Source organism: Camelus ferus, chromosome 5 (genome assembly GCF_009834535.1).
Source record: "Camelus ferus isolate YT-003-E chromosome 5, BCGSAC_Cfer_1.0, whole genome shotgun sequence".
Classification (NCBI taxonomy): Eukaryota; Metazoa; Chordata; class Mammalia; order Artiodactyla; family Camelidae; genus Camelus; species Camelus ferus.
Window position 1 is genome coordinate 10,418,452 of NC_045700.1, and position 15,376 is coordinate 10,433,827.

Consider the following 15,376-nt stretch of genomic DNA (forward strand, 5'->3'; position numbering starts at 1 on the left):
GACTTCACTTAGTATGATCATCTCTAGGTTCATCCATGTTGCTGCAAACCTAAATAGATAAGAAAGATGTGATATAAATATACAATGGAATATTACTCAGCCATAAAAAAGAATGGAATATTGCCATTTGCAGCAACATGGCATAACCTTTTAATATGTGAGAAACCTGAGGGGAAAAAAAAGGTTGCCCAGGCCTCTCTTGACCTCCAAGGGGCCCTGCCCTTGGTGAAGGTGTGGGCTCCTGGGCCTCCTACCCACAAGAGTGGCTCCTTCAGGAGAAACCCAGGATGCCTGGAGCCTGTGTCCATCACACTCAGAGTCCTGCCTGGAAATGGAGAGGTGGCCACTGTGCCCCAGGGCCTGGAAGCCTTGACACAGAGCTCTGTCCCCATGCTTGTTGTGGAGAGAGGACTGAAGACCTTGAGTTGGAGTCTAGGAAGTACTCGGAGCAGAAGTGGTTATACCATCTGCCATTTACTTTTAAAAAATGCATTGTAAGCATGTGCACTGGTTTTAATGTATATCCCAGGGGTAGTTAACCTTAGAAATCAGTAATCTGTGCTCCAGAGTGCCCAGTGCACTTTGAAAGTTCCTATACCAGAGTCCACACTCCAGAGGCAGCTACTAAGAGTACTTCAATATGCTCGCTTGAGTTGACAGCAGAGGTCGTCTACGATAGCATAAGGGATGTTCAGGACACACGGATTGGCTAGAAATATCATACAGATATTTTTACTTTTGAACAAAAGGAATGTGAGAATCCGATGAGGCCAGAGCCCAGTATCCTTTAGAATAAAGTTCAAAGACCCATGAGTCCCTTAGGTGCCCTCTTTTGCCAAAAAATCCTGTCAGCCAGTCCGAAGGTCTACTGCCTGCAAAGCTTCCCTGCAAGGAGCTACACTGAGACTCCTTGGAGATTACAAGTCTGATGATCTTGTCTTGCCTGCTTGCTAATAAGTGTTGAGATACATGGCAGAATTTCTTCTTGGACCTGTTTTCTTCACAGCAGACAGCCTGCTAGCAAGGCTGTTGGGGAGGGAACCTAAAGGCTCCCACCTCCCATCAGCCTCAGATGATCAGTAGCTACATGACAGTTAGAAATAACTTCATTGGCTTAGATCAGTTTGCAGCAAGCGGCATTATAGGCTGAAAACCACAGGTCTGTTCTCAAAACTGCAGGGCTGGCTCAGATGTACCAGTATTCCTGAGTGGTCCCAAGGGGGACAGGAGCTGGAACTCCCCAGCCTGGAGATCCAGCCAGTACCTGTGGATGAGGGGCTGAGCCAGATTTTTATTTAAAAAGTAAAGAAAACTGCACCCCAATATTCACAGCAGCACTATTTACAATAGCCAAGACATGGAAACAAATGGTCCATTGACAGATGACTGGATAAAGATGATGTGGTGTGTATATATATAAAAGAATAAAATACTGCCATTTGCAGCAAATGGATGGAACTGGAGACTGTCAAACCTGATGAAGTAAGTCAGAAAAAGAAAAATACCATATGATATCACTTATATGTGGAATCTAAAAAAAAAAAAAAAAAAAAGACACAAATGAACTCATTTACGAAACAGAAACAGACTCACAACATGGAAATTCAACTTATGGTTACCAGAGGGGGAAAAGGAGGTGGAGAGATAAATTGGGAGTTTGGGATTTGCAGATAGTAACTACTATACATAAAATAGATAAACAACAAGGTCCTACTGTATAACACAGGGAACTATATTCAGTATCTTATAATAGCTTATAATGAAAAAAGAATATGAAAAGGAATGTTTTTATACGTATAACTGAATTACTATGCTGTACACCAGAAATTAATACAACATTGTAAATTGACTATAGTTCAATTAAAAAAAAAAAAAAGAAAAGAAAAGAAACCTCCAACCTGAGTGTAGCAGAGCAAATCCAAACATGCCCACTCCCCATTTATACATGAAGGCTGTCCCACGGAACTCAAGAAATGGTATCTATATTGTCAAGTGAGTAAAAAGTCAGCAATAAGAAAATATTGAATGTTCTTAAAGAATAAAACAATATAGATCCCATTCACGATAATAAAGATATATAATTTGGCTGCAATTTCCCAGAGTCACCTTTAAAAGATGCTTGATCTGGAAATGTACATTTGGATTCATAGAAATAAGAATTAACAGGCTCAAACAAAAATTTAGATATTTAGGTATAGGGAGTGTAGAAAGAGTAAGAAAAATGTTCAGCTTTTACTTGAGATCTGAAATGGAATGGAGACTTGTTAGGATTGACAGGCCAGGACCACTGTCCTGCAGGGCAGATGGCAGAGGTCTAAGAAGGCCACCAGCAGACTGCAGTGATGGTGGGAGAAAAATTCCTTCTCACAAGGACAGTTAAACCAAATGTTGCCTAAGACAATTCCAAGGGACATGTTTGCCAACAAGCTTTTCTGATGAACTTAAAACAACAAAACTTAACCAATCAAAGCAAAAATTGAACAACTTAGTTCTCTACATTTTGGAAAGCAAAGTCAACATCCAAGAGGTTGACTTCCAAAATATACTGGGAACACAGGGCAGTTTATTAATTTTGGAATTCTCAGTTTTTGGTTGGTTGCAAATACTCATTGCATGTTAAGATAATCCCTGTTCTCTGTCCTACTGAAGCATGTGCTGAGCCGGAGAAGGACTGAAGAGGTCTTTTAGGACAACCCCTTACTATGAGATGACACAAAGATTTGGTACCGCTCACTGCACCTGGGTTAAGTGGCAGAGCTGGGTCCAGGACTCTGGTCCCCAGCCCTGGTCTAGGGCTCTTTCCACTACCATCTCATAGCCCAAGACATCTCAGTGCCTAAACTGCATTCCCTTTATTTCTTTCTATACTTTGTCAGCAGGTCAGTTTTACTTCTTCAGTTGTTAAAAATAATACCCTTTCGGGGCTAAAATGGCACTCCTGTCTTGCCATTTATAACTCAAATTGGGAGGAAAAAAAATCATTCAAAGGAAAAAAAAAAGCCTTAAGAAGATGAAGGAAGCATTTAGAAAGTGATTATTATTATTATTATTATTATTATTATTATTATTATTATTATTATTATTAAAGTATAGTCAGTTGCAATGCATAAATTTCCAGTGTACAGCAAAATGCCCCAGTCATGCACATATATACATATATTCACTTTCATATTCATATTCATTGAAGATCTTGAGTACAGTTCCCTGTGCTATACAGAAGAAATTTGTTTTTATCTATTTTATATATAGTGGTTAACCTTTGCAAATCTTAAATTAACATTGAAAGTTTATTTGAAAACATGGGCAACCCAGAATTGTCCTTGTGGTAAGACAAGACACATTACCTAAATTCTACTCTGTCTTGTAATTCTGGGGTCAGTAGATGTCCTTCCTCCTTCCAAGCTCTCTCTTCCCCTGGGAGCTGACCCTCTTCTGGCCTTGTGGGTCCTCACAACCTTGATGCTGCCTCCACAGGGCACCATATTGACTCTAAGGCAACATTCAGGCCCTGCTTCAGTTTTTTAGAACTGCCTTCACAACCAACCAACCGACCAACTGACCAACCAATCAACCATCCAACCAACCAACAAACCAAATGAGGAACCACCAACCATACATACAACCATAGGTTTAACAGCTTTTACTCAAGATTCACAGGGATTTCTTAAGTATTGCTCACAGCTCTCCTGGCTCTGTCTCCCTTCCAGCCCTCTCAGGAGATTCTAGTCTCCTCCCTCCACAGGGCAGAGCAAAACCAGCCCTTCAGTGAAGCGCTGGCTTGGGGTGGGTTAAGGGCTAACCTCAACCCCAAGCACTTATCATAGTATTTTTTCAAACACAACATCTCAGGCTCCAAGTTGGGGTCTTTCAACCCCTCCCCTCAAGGGACACGGCTTCTCAGAGGTTAATCCTTAACCCCCAGGACCTGGGGACAAAATGCAAGCAGCCCCTAAAAGCTCTTTAGTGTTTTGTCTTCAAATGCATGTTGGTAATGCACTTGACTCTAAAATGTTGCTCTATGCTGCATTTCTCCAAAATGTGAAGGAAAATTGATGCTCCAGAAAGATGCACCGTGTTTATACTGTGGTTTTGAGACAGGAAGGAAGGAGGCAGGGCATAACCATTAAAGGAATGACACAGCAATTAGCACCAAGATAGTGGAAAAGTCAACTCCCAATAGACCTGGAGGCCCGAGATGGTGGGAGATTTGACCTCCAGTGGACTTTGAGCTTCATTATACACATTGTAATGTACTAGCAGGGTGAATGACACACCTACAGGTGCCATGACAGTTCTGAGGCTAACCATGAAAGGTCAAAGAGAGGGCAGTGGCCCAATTCCTGGGAATTTCCACCCCTTCCCTAAAGTAGTTGGACTGATCCTCCCAACTTGTTAGCATATAAAAACTAGCAACACTGCGCCTTGCGGCCTCTTTTGCTCCCTCACCTTTGGAGGTGGCCGACTCTCTATCTATGGAGTATGCATCTCTCTGAATAAATCTACTTTTACTCAACTGTGGCTCACTTTCCTGCGCAAAGCCAAGGACCCTTATTTGATGGGACGTGTCCCAGGGACTTGCCTGAAACCTGGGACGTGGCCATCCTCTCGCACCCCACATTTTCCTGTATCAGCTTCACCTCTCCCTACCCTTATACACTGAGGAGAAACTGTTGGAGTTCATGGCCCCAATGTTGAGAAGCGAGATTCTGGGATGGAATGTGTCTCTGAAGGCTGCAACAGGGAACTGGAAACTAATACAATTATTTCAGAAAGCCTGAATAGGCTAACAAGTTTGTTTTGGGCTGGCAACAGAAACACTGATTGTCTCACGGAAAACTGATTATTTACTTCATAAATGCAGATTCCCAGACAAAATCTTTCCATGGGGAAAAAAAGAATTTGAGGTCTTGGTTTTAAGAATCATTATTTCAACTTTTAAAGTAAATCGAAACATTGATTTCAATATGAATTCAAGTAAAAGGCTTTAAATCCTTTAACTAGATCTGGCTTAATCTCGAATGTTAATGAACAATTTATCATGGTTTTAAACACACAGTCAATCATTCCATTCTTGGGTGATTTGCACAGTTTCCTGTAACAAAACGAAGATAAAAACAGAGTCATACTTCCTCCTTTGTTTGGCAGAACCTCAAGGTAATTGCCTTAGGCTTCTGCTTAACTTTGCTGATAGAAGGGGGAGGCTGGCTCTCCCAGAAGGTTATTAAGATGAACTAATTTTGTACTTTTATCTATTTCTGTTTGTTTTAATGTCTGATAGAAGTAATGTGATTAAATTTAGACTTTACCCTGTATTTATTTGGAATTAGTGAGTCTCTGCCAAGTCACTCTTTTCCAATAAAGGGAGGTCAATATCTTGACAAGTGTTTATTGAGTGCCCTCTGTGTGTTAGGCATTGTGTTATACAAGACAGAGATGGCCTCTGTTCTCCAGCAGAATGAAGCTTTTACCTCCTTTGAAAACCCTCCAAACCAGGTGAACCACATTGCACACTGGTCTCCAGAAATGCCATGTGCTTGCTCCCCCTGCAACTCTCCCCATGTCTTCCTCTATGCCCTGACTGTCTTCTCCCCACTTCTCACTTTGCTTTTGGGCTATCCCAAAGGGCTTCTCCTCCAAAGCCTTTTTGACATCATGATCAGCAAGCTCATGAAAAGATGCTCAACATCATTGGTCATCAATAGTGAGTTGGATGATGAACTCAAAACATATATCCACACCCTAATAGCTGCAACCTGTGAATGTGACCTTATTTGGGAAAAGAGTTATATTGCAGATGCTATTAAGTCAAGGATGTTGAGATGAGATCTTCCTGGATTACCCAGATGGTCCCTAAGTCCAATGACAAGTGTCCTTTTAAGACACAGAAGCGAAGACACAGAGCATCAGAAGAGAAGGCCATGTGAAGATAGTGGCCAAGATTTAGAGTTACGTAGCCTTGAAACAAAAAAACGCCTGGAGCCACCACAACCTGAAAGAGTCAAGGAAAGAGTCTTTCCAAGAGCCTTCAGAAGGAGCATGGCCCTGCTAACACCTTGATTTTGGACTCTGGTCTCCAGAGCAAGTTTCTGGTTTTTCAAGCCCCTAAATTTGTGGTAATTTGTTATGACAGCCACTGAAAACTAATATACCATACAACCCAACAATTTTACTTCTTGGTATATACCCAAGAGAACTGAAAATATGTCCACACAGAAACATGGACATGAGTGGCCATGATGGCATTATTCATAATAGTCCCAAAGACAAAATCCAAATGTCCATCAACTGATGAATAGATCAATGTGGTATATCCATACCATGGAATATTATTTGGCCATAAAAAGGAGTGAAGTACTGATTCATGCTACACACTGAATGAGCCTGAAAAACATGCTAAATGAAAGCGGCCAGGCACCAAAGATCACATGTTGTGTGATTCCACTTTAATGAAAAATCCAGAACAGGCAAATCTATATTAACAGAATGTGGATCAGTGGTGCCTCGGGTTGGGGCGGGGTAGGTAAGGGAATGAGAAGAGTGAGGGGGCTGGGGATGGGTAATGAATTGTTCACTCACTATGAACAATGAATAATTATGAATGACAATTATTGTAGATCTATCCTACCATAATCTAACTAGCAAATCTAACAACCAGGAAAAGTAAGTTCCAAAATGAATGATTAACCTTGGTCTTTGATACTGTGTTCTAAGAAACGTGTCCTTGTAGGTTGAGGGGGTAAAGTTCCTAATCACAGTTTTAAATCCTGACCCTTTTCCAGAGGGGAAGTACTTGGCATCTAATCAGTTCCTCTCCTGATTCTCTCTCTACCCATTTTGGGTGTAAGGACTCACGGAAGCTGCATTCTCTGTTCACTGGGCTTGGCCTCATAGAACCTAACCTCACTCCTGACAGCTTTACCATTTGTCAGTTTCCTCCAGCAATTCTCCTCACCCTGAAAGTGAGTCAATCACAATAATCAAATTCTAACTTAAAGCCACTCTCCCTTCTGAGCAAGACAGACCGCACTCTGTCTATGGAGTGTGTAACTACTTTTACGTTAACCTGAGCACCAACCCCTACACTCCATGGCCTTCCTCTTGCCTTCTGAAACAGCCTGCCTTCTGAAACAGCCTTGCACTCTGAAACAGCCTGCACTCTGATACTGGGGCATGTATCTCGCTGAATAAATTTACCTTTACTCAACTGTGGCTCATTCTCGAATTCTTTCCTACACGAAGCCAAGGACCCACACTTGGAAGGGCATGTCCCAGAGACTTATCCGAGACCTGGGACATGGCCATCCTCTCACTCTGCATTTTTCCTGTATCAGTACCTGCTCAGAGATGTCTTCCCTGATCCAAGTCACTCTACCACTTTACCTTCCTGGCACTTCAACTGAGATTGTTATTTACTTTTTCATCTAATATATCTATTCACTCTAAAATGTAACCTCCATGAAAGTGGGGACCTTGTCTGACTTGTTTCCTGCCTGTGTTCCAGCTCCTGGAGTAGTGCTGGAATATTAATGTGCATCATAAATGCTGCTGAATAAATGAAAAAAAATTCTATCTTAAAATGATCCACTTTAAGACATGGCTTCTAAGAATGCACTACTTCTGAAAGTAGAGACTCTTGTGGTGGGAGGGGGACATCACATACAAGGCCAGAGTCTCAGAGAGCCCATGTGAAGAGAGCCCGCCTCTATCTACCCAACACCAACACATACCCAGAGGCCAGTTTGGCTCAGAACTAGGGCCCAGTCGGAGTAATTCTGATGCCCTGCTCAGTGTGACTCAGGGTCATGGTGAGGTCACTGAGATTGCAGAGCTGATTTAAATGTTCAGGTTCTTTTAGTGAGGGCGTTACGAGTGCTGCAGTCACCCCGAGCCCACCCTAGTCTGAACATCCAGGTCGATGAAGGGAACCTGCGAAGGACTGGACCTTGGTGTGGCTCTGTGGTGGACTGCTGTGACTACAGCTTCAGCCACTTCAAAGTCCATCCTTTCACCTGTCCCTTCAGTGAAGCTGACCTCTGCTGTCTCAGATCCGGCTGGAATCTCTCTGGCCAGAATGACTGATTGAGGCGTGAGCATCTCACCTGAGCAGGTGAAACGGAACCCTTGCTGGGGCCTTCCATGAAAGGGACACCCATTTCCCTGGTGGTGCAGGCGTGGAGCAAGAGTGCACTGGTTGGGAGGGAGGCAGCCCAAGAGTTCAGTCTGTCTCCATCACTTGGCAGCTCTGTGTTCCTGAGGCAACTCTTTAACCTTTTGGAATCACGGTTCCCTTATCTCTACAAAAACAGTACTACTACAACCTCCACAAAGCTGGTGTAGGAGCCAGGTCGAATCATGAGAGACACAAAGCACAGTTCCTGGCCCCTCAGAGTCACTCCGCAACAGCATCTGTTTGGAAAGAGTGCTGGGAGGAGCCTTCAGCAGTGCAGAGGGAATTTGACTAAGGACACTGATGCAACTTGAAAATCTCTCATCCTACCTTTCTGGTCCAATTTCCACCTGCGCTTCTACTGATCATGCTGCTCTTTAAATAAATGAGTAATATAAATGCAGAACATTCATGCCATTTCATTCCTATGATTAATTATCCCACTCCGAAAGTACCTACCAGTAGCTGTTGGTGATGTTTTTCTACTTGACAGCCTCCAAAATGCAATATGCCAGGTTTTGCCTGTATGACCTTGTTATTCAGAAGTTGTGCATAAATCTCTATAAAAACAATGTAGATAAATATATCATGAGATTAGACATAAAAAAATATTAAATGGAAGATGATCCTATTAACATGGGCTTCCTTTAATTTAGGATACTTTAAGCATATGAATGTTTCAGACAGAGGATAACAGCTGTCAACAAGATGAACAATCTGTTCCAAATGAACTGAACTGCGTTGCCCTCTCTCTCTTTTCACACATCACTTGGGAGCTACCATCATCACAGTACAAATTCACATTTATTGTTTCTTACCTATTAAAATAATTTGCTCTGAACACATTTGGTATAAGTCTTCATAATAAAACCCAAGCTCATCAAGACCACAAGCCCTGTTTTTCTGTATAGAGCTGTTGCTGCTTATTAGAAATGAACATCCACTTCAAAGAATCCAAACACCAAGGGTTTCATTTTACTACTGTGTGTTTAACTGTTCTGATTTGATTTCCTCTGAACTGAGTTACAGTGTGATATAGAGTAATCCTAAAGCTCTGAATAATCATCGCTCTGGACGGTAAAGCCTCAAACTGCTCTTGTCAAGTGAATGTCTTTTTTTTTTTTTTTTTTTTTTTTTACCTCCAGTTTTGAGAAGAAGGTTAAGACAGCTGAGCTCACAAAAGTGTCCAGGGCTACAAAACTGATACCAGCAATTCACTGAGCAAGAGCTGAGACATATGGAAAAGACGCTGGAACCCACTACACAGTCACTTCCGCGCCTTCCGTGCTTGGTGCCAGGCGTTCGTTTATAATCTTCATTCCAGTCCTATGAGGCAGGTGTTCTTTCCATTCTGTACATGAGGATGCTGAGACTCAACAAGGTTGAGCAACTCACCCAGACCTGGCAGTTAATAATCAAGCCCATGCCTGTCTGATTCCAACCAGCAGACTCTCTCCTTCAATACAAATGCACTGTCCAGTTTCCGTGATAACCTTTCACCTTTGGCCATATCCAAATCCTGTGAGCCCCAGACACCCTGACCCCATCCTTCGAGCACTGTGATTCTAGTATACATCTGAACTGGGTGTGAAATTTGGTGTCTTTACTGCTCTCCAGGTGACTGGTCACTGATGATTTTTGCTCCTCCCCAGAGGATCGGTCGTCAGCTTCATGCCAAACTGAAGGGCTGGATTAGGGGAAGGATGGTGCCTCAGGGAACTGCGATCTCTGTTGGCCATTTGGTAAATTTTCAAGTATTGAAATTAACATTATTTGGTAATTTTTTTTTAATGCTAAAGATTTTGTTTTTGTTTTTAGGACCACAAAATAGACGTAAAAGGAGCATTTTTCTGTCAATGCCCAGAAACAGTCAAGTATACCAACTTGCGCTCAATGTGTTCTACAGTGACAAAAGAGCCCCACCATGTACTACAATTCCAGACCTGGCCATGAGCCTTGAGTGGTGAGTGAGAAGCAACCTAGTGACTGTGGAGAGCTGGACACGGGGCAGCAACAGCCGAATGCCAACCCTCCACTTCGCTGTGGCACCTTGGGGGCTTCATTTGACTTTTCTGAGTCTCAGCTTCCGCCAACAGTAAGAAATAGAATGTATCATGATGTTTTGATGGATTCAGTGAGAAGAATGGAGGTAAATGACTCGCCTTATACATAACAGCTTGAGGATTGACCAGGCTTCCCAGGTTGAGGGAGGTGCATGGAAAAAATGCAAGAAGGTGTAAAATGCAAGTGGTCTTGAAGGAGCAGGAGTAGCAGGCGTGGCTGGAGTTGGGGACAGGAGAGGCACTGGGTGGGCAGGTTCAGATCAATGGCAAAGGGGGCCAAATGCCAAGCAAAGGAATTGAAACTTTATTCTGTTTGCAAGGGGACGCCTGAGAATATTCAAGCGGGATAGTGACAAAGCCAACCTGGATTACAGGAAGGAGCCTGCTGGGTGTGAAGAGCAGACCAGAGGAGAGTATGGCCAGGGAGAGGGACATGTACAATAGTCCTGGTGACCTGCTGAGGGTGCGGAACAAGGCAGTGGGGACAGAAAAGGAAGGTATTTGAGGAAATGGAAGCAACAGAATTTGGCGACTAATTTACACCATCTATCTAGCTAAGTGGATGGATCTTAATAGAACCACTGTTCTTAATAATAAAAACTATTATGAGCCTATAAAATGATATAGATAAATCAGCCCCCCAAATTCCATTAGGCTTTCTGGACTTTGGATCCCCTGGGAAGATGTGAGTTGTAAAGCAGATCTATTTTCTAAGCACTTACTTGATTCTAGGAGGTAATTTGGTACTTCTTTTCTTTTCTTGGACTCTTCCACCAGGCTCCTTAAAAGGAGGGGTGACATGTTATGAAATGGTTCTTCTGCGGTCTTTACTTCTCTGCTGGGGGTTTTCACTGCTGCCATTTTATCATGAAAAATGGAATCTTCTTTTTAGAGCCAAATGTCATTTCCTGGGAAGAAAACAGTAGTAGTATAATCATTTCCCAGGAAACCCCCTTGACCAATGTACCTCTTTTCACTGTGAGGTTTGCTGTGGCTCAGGCTCCCTCTGCCTCCAGTCTCTCTCCCGGCTACTCCATTCCTACACACGCCGTCCCAGTTAATCTGGCATCACACATCAAACCAATGCTGAGCCATTGTTCAAACCCCTTCTGTGCTCCTTTATTCTCAAGGACTTTCCCCAAACTGTAGTCCTGATGCTTCTTGAGCTGTTAGTAGGGGTTAGAAGGGAAAAATAAAGGCTCTCACAGACAATTAAGTTTGGAAAATGTGGAAGTACACAGTTAAACAGGGCTCTTCTTTCTGAGATTTCTAAATCGGATTCTTAGAAGTACGTGAAGTACAGGAAACCCTTTAACATTTGGAGACCCTGTTCACAGGACACTGGCATTTATGAGCCACCTTCCTGGGCCTCTCACTGGAGAGATGAGGTGGAGAAGCTATAGGCCTCCTCCACTGCCACTGAGGGTCCCCGTGCCTGTCACACCCTTTGCCAGACTGGCCTTCCCTTCATATACTCATCTTAAGTTCCACCTTCTTCATAAAGTCTACACTGATTCCAATACCCATTAACATTCTTTAGCAATTACTGCCTCCACTACTCATTTGGCGTTAATAATTTATTGCCTTGTGATGGCACTTTATAAATCCCACACGTCTTTATATCTTCCATAGCCAAGCCTCTAATCTTGGGGAGCTGTTCTGAGAAGCCCTTGAAATTGAATGTAAAATCATGTGTGGATCTTTATGTGCTTTTTTTTTCTTTTGAGAAGGCTCATAGCTTTATTATCGTTTTAATTAAAAATTTTTTAAATTGGAGGTACTGGGGATTGAACCCAGGGCCTCCTGCATGCTAAGCATACGCTCTACCACTGAGTTATACTCACCCCTCAAGAAAGCTCATAGATTTAGACTCCCCAAAGAGTCTACAGCATTAAGCAAAATACACCGACTACAGTTAAGAAGGTGCTTAATAATCATTTTCTGAAAAGTTTCTCCTTTCCCCTCCCGGCCCAGCCCCTCTCACTAGCAGCCCTACTCCTCAGCACAGCTTCCACCTCGCCTGCTCCAGGGTCACGGTCCAGCCCCTCCCGTCAAATTCCCTGCCTGCACTCCAGGCAGGCACAATGGCTAACCGTTCTCACCCAAGCCCCTATCCCATGTCACTCAGCCTCAAGTGAACTGTCCCCCTTCTCACACATCCCTATACTCGGTTTCGTCACCCCATCCTCCAAGGTGCAGGTCCTCTCACTCTTGCCAAAAGCCTGTTCCCTTCAGCACCTCTTTACTCTATCCCCTGTTAGGGGTTAGCAAGACCCCAGGCCCACGCGCCATCCCCATCCTCATTTAACCCTTTAGACCCCACCTCTCCTCCAACCCCAACCCAGGCTGACTTCCGGCAGAACACCCGCTCGGGGTTCAGGCTGCCTCGCAGGTCGGCGGCCGCCACGGGGGCCTTCCCGGGCCCGGGTCCCAGGCCCCTCGCACTGGAGCGGGTTCCCCGGCGGGAAGTCTCGGGCCCCGCCACCTGCCGGGAGCGTCACCATGACGACGCAGACGCGCTCCAGGCGTCGCCGCCCGGACGCAACCAAACTCCCCAGAGACGTGGGGAGAGGTGGGGGTACGGGCGGTCGCGGCTCGAGGTCCAGAGGCCGTGGGTCACTTCTGGGGACTCGGAGCAGTCTTTGGGGACTGAGGAAGAAGACATAGAGGGACTTACGAGGTGTAAGACCAATGAACTTTCGAGGGGAAATGAGATAGTTGGGAGACGTATACACTGTACACCCTGAGAACAGATCGCGGGAGAGTGGATCGCGGCGGGCAGAAGGGGGCGGAGCCTACCAAGCTCAGTGGGTGGAGCTTCCCTGACTGACGTTCAGTCCTCGACATCCTACTTAAAAAGTTTGGGTTAGGCTTTCTATTATAATAAATTTTAAACATATACAAAGGCAGACAGAATAGTATGATGAACCTTCAACATCCACCTGCAACAATGATCAAATCATGGCCAATTTTGTTTCATCTATACCTTTCCTCTACTCCCTGTATTTTTTTGAAGAAAATCCCAGACATCATTTCAACCATAAATATTTCAGAATATACCTCCAAAAGATAAGGGCTATTTAAAAAAATATAATCACAATACCTTTACCTAAAAAAACACAATAATTTCTTAACATCTTCAAACACCTGGTACTCAGCTGACATTTATATGTCATAAGATTTTTTTTTAGTTTGACAGTTTGAATCATAATTCAAATAAAATCCACACATTACAATAGATTGATATGTCCCTTAGATCTCTTTTAACCAATAGATTCTCCCTCCTTACCGTTTTAGCTGTTGTTGCAATTTATTCATTGAAAAAACTGTTTCTGTCCTAATACTGATATGTAGGGGTTATTAACCATGAAACTGGTCCAGCTCCTCAGACTTCCTGCCCTGTCTACTCCACCCTGCTAACCCATAAACATTATTCTTTACACAGACGTCTCCGGCTTCTCTCTTCCTAGGAGCTGTCCTTGGCTCACTCCCTCTTTGAATGACTTGACATTTGCTTGACATCATGTATGGCTTCATGTTGATAAGAGATTATAGTAGGAATCCAATAAGGATACCTTCCCTTCCCACACCCACATCACTTGCACTGCATATGCTTTTGTTTTCTCCCCACTCCCACTGGGAATGATCATTTTTTCCCATCTTCCCATTCTCCATTTCCCTTCTTCTACCTACCACCATCACTGATTAAAAATCTCCCTGTTTTTCAAGGCTATCACTGGAGATGGTACATCCTCTACCCTTCCCTTAGCCCTCCAGACCAGAAGGACTGTTTCCTTCCACTTTGTTTTGTCATCTTTTCCCCGCACTTTTAATATACAGAATCCCTCATTATTTGTGTGCTTTAAGCTGCAAAATTCTTAGGAGGAGAGGTGCTTTATCTTTGCCTCTACCACAGCCCTTGACACAGCTCATTGTTCATTGTGATTACACAGTAATTGTAGGCCAAGTGAGTAAAAAAAAAAATAATTTGCTTATATAGTATATTGCTTTAGTTCTTTCTATTTTGTTGCCCCAATAAGGTTGTAAATTTCAGAACAAGGATTATGTTTCCCATATTCCCAGACCTTTCCACTCACTATGATTGAGCTGAAATCATCAAATGCTTGTTTCCATGCACTTTTTAATGGATACTGGGTAATGCTTTTTGATTTGCCCTTAAGTTTTCAAGTAAGTTTGCCAAATTCCCTATTTTATGTGTAAAGTTATATAGATAGTTAGGTATGGAAACAGATATAATACGTAGGTTTCATACAGTCAATTAAGCAAATGGCATATTATTGTGTAGTGGACACCATTAGTTGTCTACTTCCACTTTCTTACAAAGAGAACCCCAACTTTGCTAAAGCTTCTCCTTAATCCCCAGTTCCCTAGACCGTACTTCCAGCAGTAGATTCTGATTAGTCTACACCAGTCGTGGAATTGCCAAACCTCTTGACCACCACTGATTTATGATTGAGTATATTACTCAGTTCTGGCCATAGAGACATTAGGAAAAGGCTTCTGGGAGACTTAGGAAAAGGCTTCCTTTCTCCTAAGTAAAAGACATACATAGCTAACAGTATTTTTCTCTTTCTGGACACTGTGGTGTCCAGAAGTGACTCCTTGGAACTGTAGCATCCACCAGAGGTCATGAAGGGCCCTAGTGTTAAGGTGAAGGTGAAGGAGGTGAGGAGGATAGCAGAGCAGGATGACAGGAAGAAGACTTGACCTAGATGACATCACCTCACTTCTCAGTGTTCGGTACCCAAATCCTTTCTCTCTTTCTTTCAGCTAAAAGCATTTGGACATACAATGACTTTTCAACACTCACTACTCAAATGTGTAAACTGTAGCATGGAAGCTTGGTAGAAATGTAGGACTTCAGGTCACCTCAGACCTACTGAATCAGAGCCTGCATTTTAATAAGGAGATTCATGGACACATTAAAGTTTGGGAATCACTGAACTGATGCCCTACAATTCCAGCTGTTTTAGATAATCAATTGTTTAATCAATATATTTATGTATTTCACATTGATTTCACTTGGCATTTGCAATGAGCAGAATAGAAGGGTACCTCCAAATGTTCATCCACAGATGACAGGATAAAGAAGATGTGATATATACATATAAACACAATGGCCTAC

At 43.1% G+C, this 15,376-nt stretch overlaps 1 protein-coding gene across 1 annotated transcript in view; it reads right to left on the minus strand.

The window, feature by feature from the left end:
* CFAP221 (cilia and flagella associated protein 221) overlaps positions 1–12,764 on the minus strand; it is a 79,512-nt gene extending 66,748 nt beyond the window's left edge. Inside the window, exons 1-3 of the mRNA XM_032479300.1 lie at positions 12,554–12,764; positions 10,953–11,138; positions 8,627–8,727 (exon numbers count right to left, since the gene is read on the minus strand). Coding sequence (XP_032335191.1) covers positions 8,627–8,727; positions 10,953–11,091 — 240 coding nt within the window. The 5' untranslated portion in view covers positions 11,092–11,138; positions 12,554–12,764. The remainder of the gene's footprint in view (positions 1–8,626; positions 8,728–10,952; positions 11,139–12,553) is intronic.
* Between the last annotated feature and the right edge of the window lie 2,612 nt (positions 12,765–15,376).